Consider the following 12245-nt stretch of genomic DNA (forward strand, 5'->3'; position numbering starts at 1 on the left):
TGGTCTGCCGTGAAGTTTGGCTCAAGGGCTTACAACAATTTGGCCAAAATGTTAAACTAAAAGACCATTTTATTTATTAGTTATTTATACATGTATATTTAGGCACTGTACCGTATATAAGTTTTTCTGGATGTGCACTGAGCTTTGTCTGTGTTTTATGTTATGTCTCTGGTTTTAAATACATATTGCCATGCTCAGTAGCACTCCTCTGTGAAACTTATATGCTTATATATATGTTGTGGGTATTTTGGGGGTTCAATTTGAGCTTGTAGGTGTTCTGTATGTTTTATAATTCTTGTGCAGCTAGTCTTGGCTGTTTTGGAGGGTGGCAACCTCCTATCCAATTGAAGCTCACTCCCTCCCACATTTAAATGGTTAAAAGCTTACTCCATGGCATCTCCAACTATCAGGGGAACTTGCCTGCATGCAGTGTGATTGTGACAAATCTATTACAGAGTGCTTTTCCTGGTAATGTACAGGTTAATAAAAGCTTCAATCAGACTTAGAACTTTTGCAACTTATATTGACAGATTTATTATAAATCATTCTTCCTGGCAATGCACAGGTTATTAAGAATTTATATTAGTGTAGGGACCCTTGAAACGTGGTCTGCCGTGAAGTTTGGCTTAAGGGCTTACAACAATTTGGCCAAAATGTTAAACTAAAAGACCATTTTATTTATTAGTTATTTATACATGTATATTTAGGCACTGTACCGTATATAAGTTTTTCTGGATGTGCACTGAGCTTTGTCTGTGTTTTATGTTATGTCTCTGGTTTTAAATAACTTATCCTAAATTACCATCATATCTTAGACACCATATACCGTCCGTTTTACTTAAACAACTCTTTGTTATATAGCTCAGGGACTTAAACCCTCGATTCTCAATTAAACAATAGGGACTTTAACCCTTTGTTATATAAATCAGGGACTTTAACCCTCAATTTTTAATTAAACAATAGGGACTTTAACCCTCGATTCCTCTGCCCTATAAAATTTAGGTTCTGTAGATTTCGCAGAGAAACGGTGAGAAACAATAAATACGTTTTTCTCACCTTTTTTCTGTGCAAATCCCACTTTTTTCTGACACCATTTGTTAGGTCCAGTCTACCTGACTAGACCTTAGAGCAGGTATCTTCTTTCACGGCTTCTGGTATATTCTTATTTTGTCTCAGATATGAGAGTGACGAGCTCGGAGTGAGAGAACAACAGTAACACAAGGGATGCATGCTGAGTTCTCACAACTGACATTTAATACAAAGAGAGCAGTTTTTATACAAGAGGCAAGGACAGAAATACCGTTGTCATCTGTTACAAATATGAATACACATCTAAATTTACATGTAACCTTTACATATTGCCTTTTCTGTAAACCTTAAAACATTTACTGCTGAGTAACAGCTATTTAGTGCGGTCATATAAGGCTTTGGTTGGTCGTGCTTCTTGGGCAGAGGACATGTAGAGCCAGCTGATCTAAAACTTAACGGAGGCTAAAATATGTAACTATTTAAGTCTCTGAGTAGAATGAAGCTGACATACATCACCTTAACCATTTCAGGTCCTGAAGGGAACAAAACTTGACAGATACAATTTTTAACCTTACACCCAACAACCGTCATTCACTGTCTCCCACCCACCATCATTCACTGTCTCCCACCCACCGTCATTCACTGTAACCCACCCACCGTCATTCACTGTCACCAACCCAGCCACCGTCATTCACCCAGCCACGGTCATTCACCCACCCAGCCACCATCATTCACCCACCCAGCCACCATCATTCACCCACCCAGTCACCGTCATTCACCCACTAAGCCATCGTCATTCACCCACACAGCCACCGTCATTCCCTCACCCAGCCACCGTCATTCACCCACCCAGCCACTGTCATTCACCCACCCAGCAAACCGTCATTCACCCACCCAGCCACCGTCATTCACCCACCCACGCACCCAGGCAGACAGGCACATGTCTTTTGTTGAAAATATAAAAATAAACAGGTTGCATTGTAATGTTTTTGTTCTGTATCACAATAAGAAAACAGTTAAGTAAAAGTTGCGCGCTAAAAGATATTTTTTCGTGGTATGTGCGCTATGGGTTTGGGGGGGAGGGGTGTGCTATGGGTTGGGGGGGGGGCCTGCTCCTTTCATTTGTCCTGTATACCATGATTTCTGTTGGCGGCCCTGGAGGAAACAACCAGGAGAGGAGCAATACTGCATTTGGTAATATCAAACAATGTAGAAGAAACAACAAATATTCAAGTCCTGGAACATTTGGGTAACAGTGATCATAACATGTTCTCATTTGAAATAAATTATCAAAAAACAGATTGCTTGGGTTCAACAAAGACCTTAAACTTTAGAAAGGCAGATTTTAATAAACTGAGAACTAATCTACAAGTAATACATTGGGATGATGCTTTTGAGGGAAAAATGTAGAAGATAAATGGGCAGTCTTTAAAACATTGTTAGAAAAGCACACATCAGTTTATACCCTTGGGTAATAAGTATAATTAACCAACGTGGCTAAATAAACAGGTAGTGGAGGAAATGGAAAAGAAGAGGCAGGCATTCAGATACTTGAAGTCAGAAGAGACGGAGATATCGTAAATGATTTATAAGGAATGTAACAAAAATTGCAAAAGGACAATCAAATTAGCAAAAATGGACAATGAAAATATAATTGCAATAGAAAGTAAGATCAACCCTAAAAAGTTAAGTACCTTAATAACAAAAAAATCAGAAAAGAAAACATAGGACCATTTCAGTGTGAGATGGACAGGCAAATTATTGGAGATAAGGAAAAAGCAGAGATATTAAACAAATTATTTGCCTCTGTGTTTACCAGGGAAGAAACAATTTCAATAGTAGTGCCACAGGAGGGAGCCACAACCTCCATATTAACGAACAATTGGTTAACTGAGAAAGAAGCATAGACGGCTTGATAAAATTAAAGTAAATAAGGCATCTGGCTCTGATGGCATACATCCAAGAGTCCTTAAGGAGTTAAGTTCAGTAATATCCAAACCGTTACATTTAATATTCAAGGACTACTTTTCCACCGGCTCAGTACCACAAGATTGGAGTAAAGGAGATGTGGTGCCTATATTTAAAAAGGGAGCTATATCACAACTGGGGAATTACAGACCTGTAAGCCTGACTTCAATAGTAGGGAAACTATTTGAAGGTTTAATACGGGATAATATTCAGGAATACCTAATGGAACACAAAATTATTAGTAATAGTCAGCATGAATTTATGAAGGATACATCATGCCAGGAGGTAAGAAGGAATTTAGACCAGGGTATGGCAATTGATTTGGTGTACTTATATTTTGCAAAATATTTTGATATGGTTCCACACAAGAGGTTACATAGTTACAGTACATAGTTATATAGTAGATGAGGTTGAAAAAAGACGTACGTCCATTAAGTTCAACCTATGCTAAATTAGACAACAGATACTTTATCCTATATCTATACTTACTTATTGATCCAGAGGAAGGCAAGCAAAAAAACACAGAGTCATATCATCTAATGATATCTCATAAGGGTAAAAATAATTTCCTTCCTGACTCCAAGAATTGGAAATTAGATTAATCCCTGGATCAACATCCTTCCTATATATACTTATTTGGTATATCCCTGTATATCTTTCCATTCTAAAAAGATGTCCAACTTTTTTTTGAACCAATCTATTGTATCTGCCATCACAGTCTCCATGGGTAATGAATTCCACATTTTAACTGCCCTTACTGTAAAGAACCCTTTCCTGTGTTACTGGTGAAATCTCCTTTCCTCCAACCTTAAGGGATGGCCCAGAGTCCTTTGGACTGCCCGTGGGATGAATAATTCATTTGAAAGCTCCTTGTACTGTCCCCGAATATATTTGTATATAGTTATCATATCCCCTCTTAGACGCCGCTTTTCTAATGTAAATAAATCTAATTTAGCTAGCCTCTCCTCATAAGTTAGAATGTCCATCCCCTTTATTAATTTGGTGGCTCTTCTCTGCACTCTCTCTAGATCCATAATGTCTTTTCTTAGGATTGGTGCCCAAAATTGTACTCCATATTCAAGGTATGGTCTTACTAATGCTTTGTAAAGGGGCATAATTATGTTTACTTGCCTTCCATCCATTGCCCGTTTAATGCAAGATAAGATCTTGTTTGCCTTTGCAGCTACTGCATGACTTTGGCCACTATTGCTAAGCCTGCTGTCTACAAGCACTCCTAAATCCTTCTCCATCAAGGATTCCCCCAATGTATCCCCATTTAATTTGTAAGTCGCTTTTTTATTCTTGTATCCCAAATGCATAACCTTACATTTATCTGTATTAAATCTCATTTGCCATTTACCTGCCCACGTTTTCAGTCTATCCAAGTCCTTCTGAAGAGAAATTACATCCTGCTCTGATTCTACTACCTTACACAATTTAGTATCATCAGCAAAGATGGAGACTTTGCTCTCGATGCCAACCTCAAGGTCATTAATAAACAAGTTAAAAAGCAGGGGTTCCAGTACCGATCCCTAAGGATAAGGATAAAAATATGACAGTTATGTGGAAAGAGAGCAGAGCTGTTATACAGTATAAGGACAGAAAGGAGACAGGTCTGAGCAGATAGAGGAGACAGGAATGTGACAACTATGAGCAGAGAGAATGCATAACTCAGATTTAAGGACAGAAGTGAGACAGCCTTGAGCAAAGAGAGAGTGAGAGTAGAGCTGAGATATAAGGACAGAAAGGAGACAACCATTAGAGCTGAGTTATAAGGACAGAAGTAAGACAGCTTTGAACAGAGATGAGATATAAGGAGAGAATAAGACAGCTCTGTGCAGAGAGAGAAAAGTTGAGATATGAAGACAGAAAGTAAACTGCCCTGAGCATAGAGAAAGAGCAGAGTTGAGATAGAGGGACAGAAAGGAGATAACCCTGAGCAGAGAGAGAAAGAGCAGAGCTGAGTTTAAAGGATAAAAGAAAGATAGCCCTGAGTTGCAAGAGAGAGAGCATAACTGAGATATAAGAACATCGAGGATATAGACCTGAGCACAGTGGAAATACAGTATGTGGACAGAAATGTGATCGCTCTGAGCAGAGATTGTGCAGAGCTGAGATATAAGGACAGAAAGGAGACAGCCCTGAGACGAAAGAGAGCATGGCTGAGATATGAGGATAGAGAGGAGAGACCCTTAAGCAGAGCAAAGATATATGTACAGAAAGAATTGTAGCTGAGATATAATGACAGAAAGAAGACCGCCCTGAGCAGAGAGTAGAAAGGACAGAAAGGAGACAACCCTTAGCAGAGAGAGAGAGAACACATGTCTCAGCAGAGAGGGAGTGATCTGAGAGCAGATATAATTACAGAAAGGAAACTGTTGTAAGCGGAATGAGAAAGTAGAGCTGAAATGTAACAAGGACACAAAGTAGACAGTATATTTACTTGAGCAATTATATACATATATTTGATAAGAAATTCACTTTATTTGCTTCTTTTAACCCCTTGAAACCCAAATCTGGATCCATACGGAATACATATTTTGTTTTATGTAGCAAAAACGTTAATATTTCTATTTCTTTATATAGTATGGCACTGACATATTCCATAGCACAGTACAACAAGATGAGGGTGATGAATAATCTGATATAAATTAAGAGAGTAATATGGAAATCAGATTGATACACACTGGGACAATTAGAAAGGAATTTACAGTTTAACTTTCACCCTCTTTAGATACTGTTGTGAAAGTTCTGTCTGACAACATTGAGAGATGGGAGAGGTGAGTGAGAGTGAGAAAGTGAGAGAGAGAGTGAGAGAGTGAGCGAGTGAGAGAGAGTGAGAGTAGGAGAGAATAAGAGAGAGTGAGAGAGAGTTAGAGATAGTGAGAGTGAGAGAGAGAGAGAGAGAGAGAGAGAGAAAGAAAGAAAGAAAGAAAGAAAGAAAGAAAGAAAGTGAGAGAGATGAAGAAAGAGGAAGGGAGAAAAAGGGAGATAGTAGGGATGGAGAAAAAGGTCGAGAGACATATGGGCTTATTCTGCAAGCTTTGTTAGCGCTTTACCGAGCGATCTGCATGGAAAGCCCCATTGACTTAGATGGGGCTTTCCATGCAGAACGCACGGTAAAGCGCTAATGGAGTTTACAGAATAAGCCACATAAAGAGAGTCAGAGAGAGAGGGAGTTAGAGATGCAGAGAGAAAGGAAAAGAGATAGAGCAAAAGGGGGAGAGAGTAAAAAGGATAGAGAGGGAACAAGAGAGGGAGGGGGATATTACATATATTAAGATCTTAAGGGTGTCGTTTGCATTCAGTCCCTCCTCCTCTCAAAGCAGCTGATGCATTTTCCCCTTCTCCCTCTCTCTTCCATCACACTCCCCACCTCCATCTCTCCTACATAAAGCTCTCTTAAATACACCTACACATATATCTTTCTTCTCCATCATGCTCCCCACTTCTGCATGGCTTTATCCAGAGCATTCTTGACCTCCTGGTTCCTCAGACAGTATATGACAGGGTTCATGAGAGGGGTCACCACGCAGTAGAAGACCGACACAACCTTGTCCACTGGGAACCTGATGTGCGAGGTGGGCCTGATGTACATGAAGATAACTGTCCCATAGAAGATGGACACAACAGTCAGGTGGGATGCACAAGTGCTAAATGCTTTTCTCTGTCCCTCAGTGGAGGGTATCCTCAGGACACAGAGGATGATGAGGGCATAGGACACCATAATGAGGAGAAAGCAGCCAAGGATGACGCTCCAAGACATAATCATAAAGGTAAACTCTCCCACCGAGGTGTCCTGGCAGGAGAGTTTGAGAAGAGGGGCATAATCACAAAAAAAGTGGTCAATACGATTAGGAAAGCAGAACCTCAGAGTGGAGATCCAGATAGCTGGAGGGGTAGCAGCAAGCATCCCTCCACCCCAGGCACCCAGGGCCAGGCCCCCACTAGTCCTTCTGGTCATCACGGAGGTGTAATGGAGAGGCCAGCATATAGCCACATAGCGGTCATATGCCATGACAGCCAAGAGGCAGTTCTCAGCTGCCCCAAAGCTAAAGAGAAAGTAAAACTGAGCAAGGCAGGCAGGGGTGGATATCTCCTTGTGGTTGGTCAGCAGGGCATCAAGCATCTTTGGGACAGTCACTGTAGTGTACAGGACCTCTAGCAGGGAGAAATTGACTAGCAGCAGGTACATGGGCTTGTGAAGTCGGTGGTCCAGGGCCACCAGCATGATGACGAGAAGATGAGCCACGACTGTGAGGAGGTACATGCCAGAGAAAAGAGAGAAGAGGAACAATTGTACCTCACGCAGGGTCTCAAACCCCACAATTATGAAGGAGGAGGCCACGCTTTGATTTCCATCATCGGCTCTTGGCATGTTCCCTGAAACATGGACAGCGACAGACTTTACACAGCTACTGTACCCATGTCACCATTATTGGAGCGGGCTGCAGATTAGAATTCTGTGGCCCACACACTCTGAATGGCTCTTGTAAAGCCTCAACCCCATTACATGCCATATTCCAATTCCTGTGCTGTATAAGTCTCTACCGCCTCCATTGGGAAACTACACCATTGACCCACTAGCCTTCACTGAAGAAGAATTCGCTCACATCTCCCTCCTACAAGCCTCGAAGTCTGACCTTTAACCCTAATCACAACCCTCCAGGATCAGAGCCTAACCTGTAAATCTACGTTTATATGCTGGAAAATGTTTTACGTTTGTACCTTATAGATACCATCCATAAGGAAGCACAACTAATAAAGCTGATTAGTGCTCTGATGAACCCCATTCAAAAACCAATTTTAGTAGACCTTGGAAAAGCCACTTTATCTCCATGTGTCTCTGGCACAAAAGTTAGATTGTCAGATCTATGGGGCATGGGTCTGAAACATTTTATGTGCAGTGCTGCATAAAATGTAAATGCCATGTCATAAAACATAATAGTAATAATAATATTATTAGTTAATAATACAATTATTACCTACAGTCACCCATGGTCTAATAAATAAAAATATCAAAACATTAAATATACAAGACTGATGAAATTAGAAGTTCTCTTCAAGTTATTGAACATTGGTAACTAATACTAATATATGTTGTAACTGCTTTTTTCTGTTTAAATTTAATTATGCAATGGAATTATTGCTCTTAATTCATAAAACTAACTTATGTGCATCTAATAAATAAATTAAACTTTCCCACTATGAAAGCAAGAGAGGCCGAGATAGAAAGAAAGTGTTAGAGAGAGCATTACGTTGGATATATTGGATGAAATGCAGGTCTTCCCTTGGGCTAAGGAGCACTGGTAAATTTATCACAAGTAATTGTTATTTTTCTTTGGTGTGCAGCAAACATCCTTACTTTTGTATTGAGTGTCCCAGTCAAAACAGTACAGTATGTATAGTAACCTTATGCTCCCTCCATCATGCCCCCCACCTTCGCATTATTTTGACCAGAGCCTCATCACCACCTGGTTTCTCAGACAGTATATGCCAGCTGTCTGGTGGACCATCTAACCCTCCTTCCAGCATCAGAAACGGACCACTAATACTCAGATCTGCCCGACACATGGCATAATTTTTAATGGCTGTACACTGTATGGTGCATGGTATGCCACTTTTTTTACACACCATAACTTTTGTAATTAATTGTTATATCCACATCGAAGCTTCACGTTGCTTAGCCATCAACCAACCTCGTCTTGGTGAGACCCAAAAGGTTGAAATAGCTGTCTGTGAATAGGTTTACTGACTATGAACTTCTTTAACCCAGGCTGTGCTGAAAATCTGTGTAATATAGCAGGCATAAGCTTAGAAGGGTCCATGTTAAAATGAATATGAAGTAAAGAGTGACCAACTGTGAGTACTCATTTGCATGTAATTACCCCAAATTCCTAGCTGCAGTGTAAGCATTGTTTGTTAATCGATAATTGGGAAAGACTGGGTGGGAGACCTGTCTGAGACATGCAAATGCACCACAAGTGGTATTTGTATTTGCTGTACACAAACTATAGAAAGGTTAAGGCCACATTGCTGACTGGCCATAAAACTGCCAACAGCTACTGCTTAATGAAAGTGTACCAAATCACTGAATTGTATTCATTTCACAAAGGTTTTTTTGATGCACAATATTTAGAAAAGGTTATGACTTATTACCTTATGACTTATGCTCATCACCTTTAAATCATTGATTAAAGTAACTTTTTATTTTCAAGTAAATGGCTGTGTTAACAAATTGTTCATGTAGACATCAGTAATTTAACTACAGGCATTGCATACACTAGCATTTTCTCTGCTAACCATGTGGCTGTTTAGCACATGTTTAGCTTCTGTGTCCTACCTATTCTAGTGGGATTTTATTAAAAACTAAGGAATTCAAAGTTATGTTTTAAGTGTGTATAGTTATATATCTATCTGTCCTTCTGTAATATTAGGTCTGAGATCCACTAGTTTGAGGGTACTGGGTTTCCTTCTTTGGTTTAGTTATACCTCTAATTATAGGTTAAAGCTGTACAATTCCAGGCATTATTGAAATCCCTGCTCTCTGATTGGTTAAAATTCTGGGCATTATTCATTCAGTAATGTCCGGAATTTTTGCAGCTTGCAATGTGTTTATTTCCAATGTGTTTCTTTACAGCCAATCAGCTTTCAGAACAGTTCTGAGACAGGGCAGGGGATTGGTCAGGAGGACGGAACAGCTCTCAGACAGGACAGGGGATTGGCCAGATAGCAGCAGCAGGCAGTGACTCCTCCCCCGAGAGTTTTTGTGTAGCTGCAAAGTAAGTGGCTGTCTTCAGTTTGTTTGTAGCTGCAGTTTCTGTGAATGTGTGTGTGTGTATGTAGCTGCAGCTAAAGTTTGTGTGTGTGTGTGTGTAGCTGCAGTGTGTGTGTGTAGCTGCACTGTGTGTGTGTGTATAACTACTGTGTGTGTGTGTGTGTGTGTGTGTGTGTGTGTGTGTGTGTGTGTGTGTGTGTGTGTGTGTGTGTGTGTGTGTGTGTGTGTGTGTGTGTGTGTGTGTGTGTGTGTGTATGTGTGGCTCCAGTGTAGAGCTCCAGTGTGTGTGTGTGTGTTTGTGTGTAGCTGCAGTGTGTGTATGTAGCTGCAGTGTGTATGGGTGTGTGTGTGTGGGTGTACAGAGGGGGCGGCAGTGTGTGAATATAGATAGCTGCAGTTTAAGCGTATATAGGGGTGCTTTACTGTATTTACTATTTTATTTTAATTTTAAAAATCTATATAATTATACAAAAGTGTCTATTATTTATGAAAAAGCCTACATTAAGCCAATAATACTCCCCTCAGAACAGGGCATTACTGGCTTCGGCTTTGGCTTCGGCTTCGCCTCGGGCCTTCAACTCTTCCAGCCAGGGCATTATTGGCCCTGTTCTTCGGGGATTATTACTTAATGATATCCCTAATATACCAGAAGTAGTACTACTGTTAAGTACAGTAGATGGAATTTGTTCTAATCCAAGTATCCGCTCCTTGTGACCTTGAGCAACTCACTTTATCTCCTTGTGCCTCTTGCACAAAAATTAAACTGTCAGGTCTAAAGGGCTGCATTTTAATGTAATTATGTAATACAACTATTGCTCTTTATTTATAAAACTGACTTGATATGTGCCTATTACAAATAAATTTAGCTTTGTAAACATATTGCTGTCTATTTGTTAATTTTTAATTAATATTTTTATTTTTATGTAATTTAGTGTATATTTAATATGTGACTTTTTTTGGAAACTTATCTGTATACTGATTTAAAGACTATTAAATTAAACTTATAATAACTGTCCTAAAGAAATAGTACAATGACAGTTACACATTTAATGGGTAGAAGGGTCAGTCCTATGAAGGTGCTATGTGAACTAATTATAGTGACATGTTTAATGGGTTTAAAAGTCAGTCCAACATAAGAACAGAGTGGCATATCATGTTTAAAAGTTTAAAGTAACATGTTTAAAGGTTTAAAGGGCCAGTGCCACGTGGGAGCAAAGTTGCCCAGTGACAGTATCGTGTTTAATGGTTAAAATGGACAGTCCCACATAGGACTGTGACATAATGAATAGGTTATAGGGTCAGTGTAAGAGATGTGTGCAGAGGTACGCAATGGAGACTGGTTTTAAGGTGAAATTAAATAAGGCTTTATTGCGCCTGTTGCTTTAAACACAGCAAACATGTGAAAATACACAAACAAAATCTGCTCCACGTTGGAGTATATTTACACTTGTAGTCCAGCGATTCAGCAGCCCAAATCATAGAGACATTTATATATATATATGACCACCCTAGAAGAAGCCTTAGCGGGCGAAACGCGTTGGTGGGACTTTTACACTGCTGGCCCTGCCTGCTAGCACTCTATTTGGATATTATTTTCCTGTCATTAACTCCTGGAAGTCTGGAAATCCTTTCTGGACTGTGTTCATGCCTACCAGAGACTGCAGTACTGTATTATCAAGGAGCTGAGTATCTTCCTCTTTTACCCATCTTATTGACATCTGTGTTTGGGTCACTGAAGTACTCTTATTGGAATGTTTTCTTTATTTCATGTATTACATGCATAGCTCTGTGATTATGGGTCTATCTTATCTAGTACTCTGCATACTGTTATAGCATGTTTGTCTATCCCTGTTTACCCTATCCCATGTTTTTCCCTTAAGGTTTATTTTATATTTGCCTTGGGGGGTGAATTGCTCAGTATCTGTATATATGGCCGGCCGGCTTTAGATCTTCATGGGAACTTTGTTCCTATTGTGATCAATTATTCTGGGTACTGTTCTTATTTTGTTTGGGGTTTTATATGGGTATTTAATTTTCCTTGGGTTTATCTATTTATTTTTTGCTAGTCAGGCAGGTCTCAAGCCAGCTGTTTTAGTTTTTCATTATTTTTTGATTTAATAAAATTACTATCATTATTTTGCAACACTTGTCCGAGTGCTCTTTAGAGGTTTCTTTCTCTGTGTTCTTATATTTACTTTATTCCTCTAGTACCGCCTAAACAGTTAATTTATTCTGTGATTTCTTTTCAGTTATTTTTTCTGTTAAGTTAGGTTTTGATATGCATCTATTAGTTGGTTGTTGATGCGGTATTCATTTTTTGTGTATGTCATATATATATATATATATATATATATATATATATATATATATATATATATATATATATATATATAGACAGACATAGATAATCAGTCTTATAAGAAAAGTCTTATCTGTCTCGTAGTTGTAGGGGGAAGGCTTCTCTCTTTTC

The 12245-nt window shown here is 39.4% G+C and overlaps 1 protein-coding gene across 1 annotated transcript; it reads right to left on the minus strand.

The window, feature by feature from the left end:
* Nucleotides 1–6433: 6433 nt before the first annotated feature.
* On the minus strand, nt 6434–7267 carry LOC142470902 (olfactory receptor 11L1-like). The gene has a single exon (XM_075577711.1). The coding sequence runs from the start codon at nt 7265–7267 to the stop codon at nt 6434–6436; it is 834 nt and encodes a 277-aa protein (XP_075433826.1).
* Nucleotides 7268–12245: the final 4978 nt, after the last annotated feature.

The sequence above is a fragment of the Ascaphus truei genome, chromosome 20, assembly GCF_040206685.1.
Source record: "Ascaphus truei isolate aAscTru1 chromosome 20, aAscTru1.hap1, whole genome shotgun sequence".
NCBI lineage: Eukaryota > Metazoa > Chordata > Amphibia > Anura > Ascaphidae > Ascaphus > Ascaphus truei.

Bases quoted from the DNA above. Each gene is read 5' to 3' on its own strand.
- LOC142470902 (XM_075577711.1), bottom strand. From the start codon at position 7,267: ATGTACCTCCTCACAGTCGTGGCTCATCTTCTCGTCATCATGCTGGTG.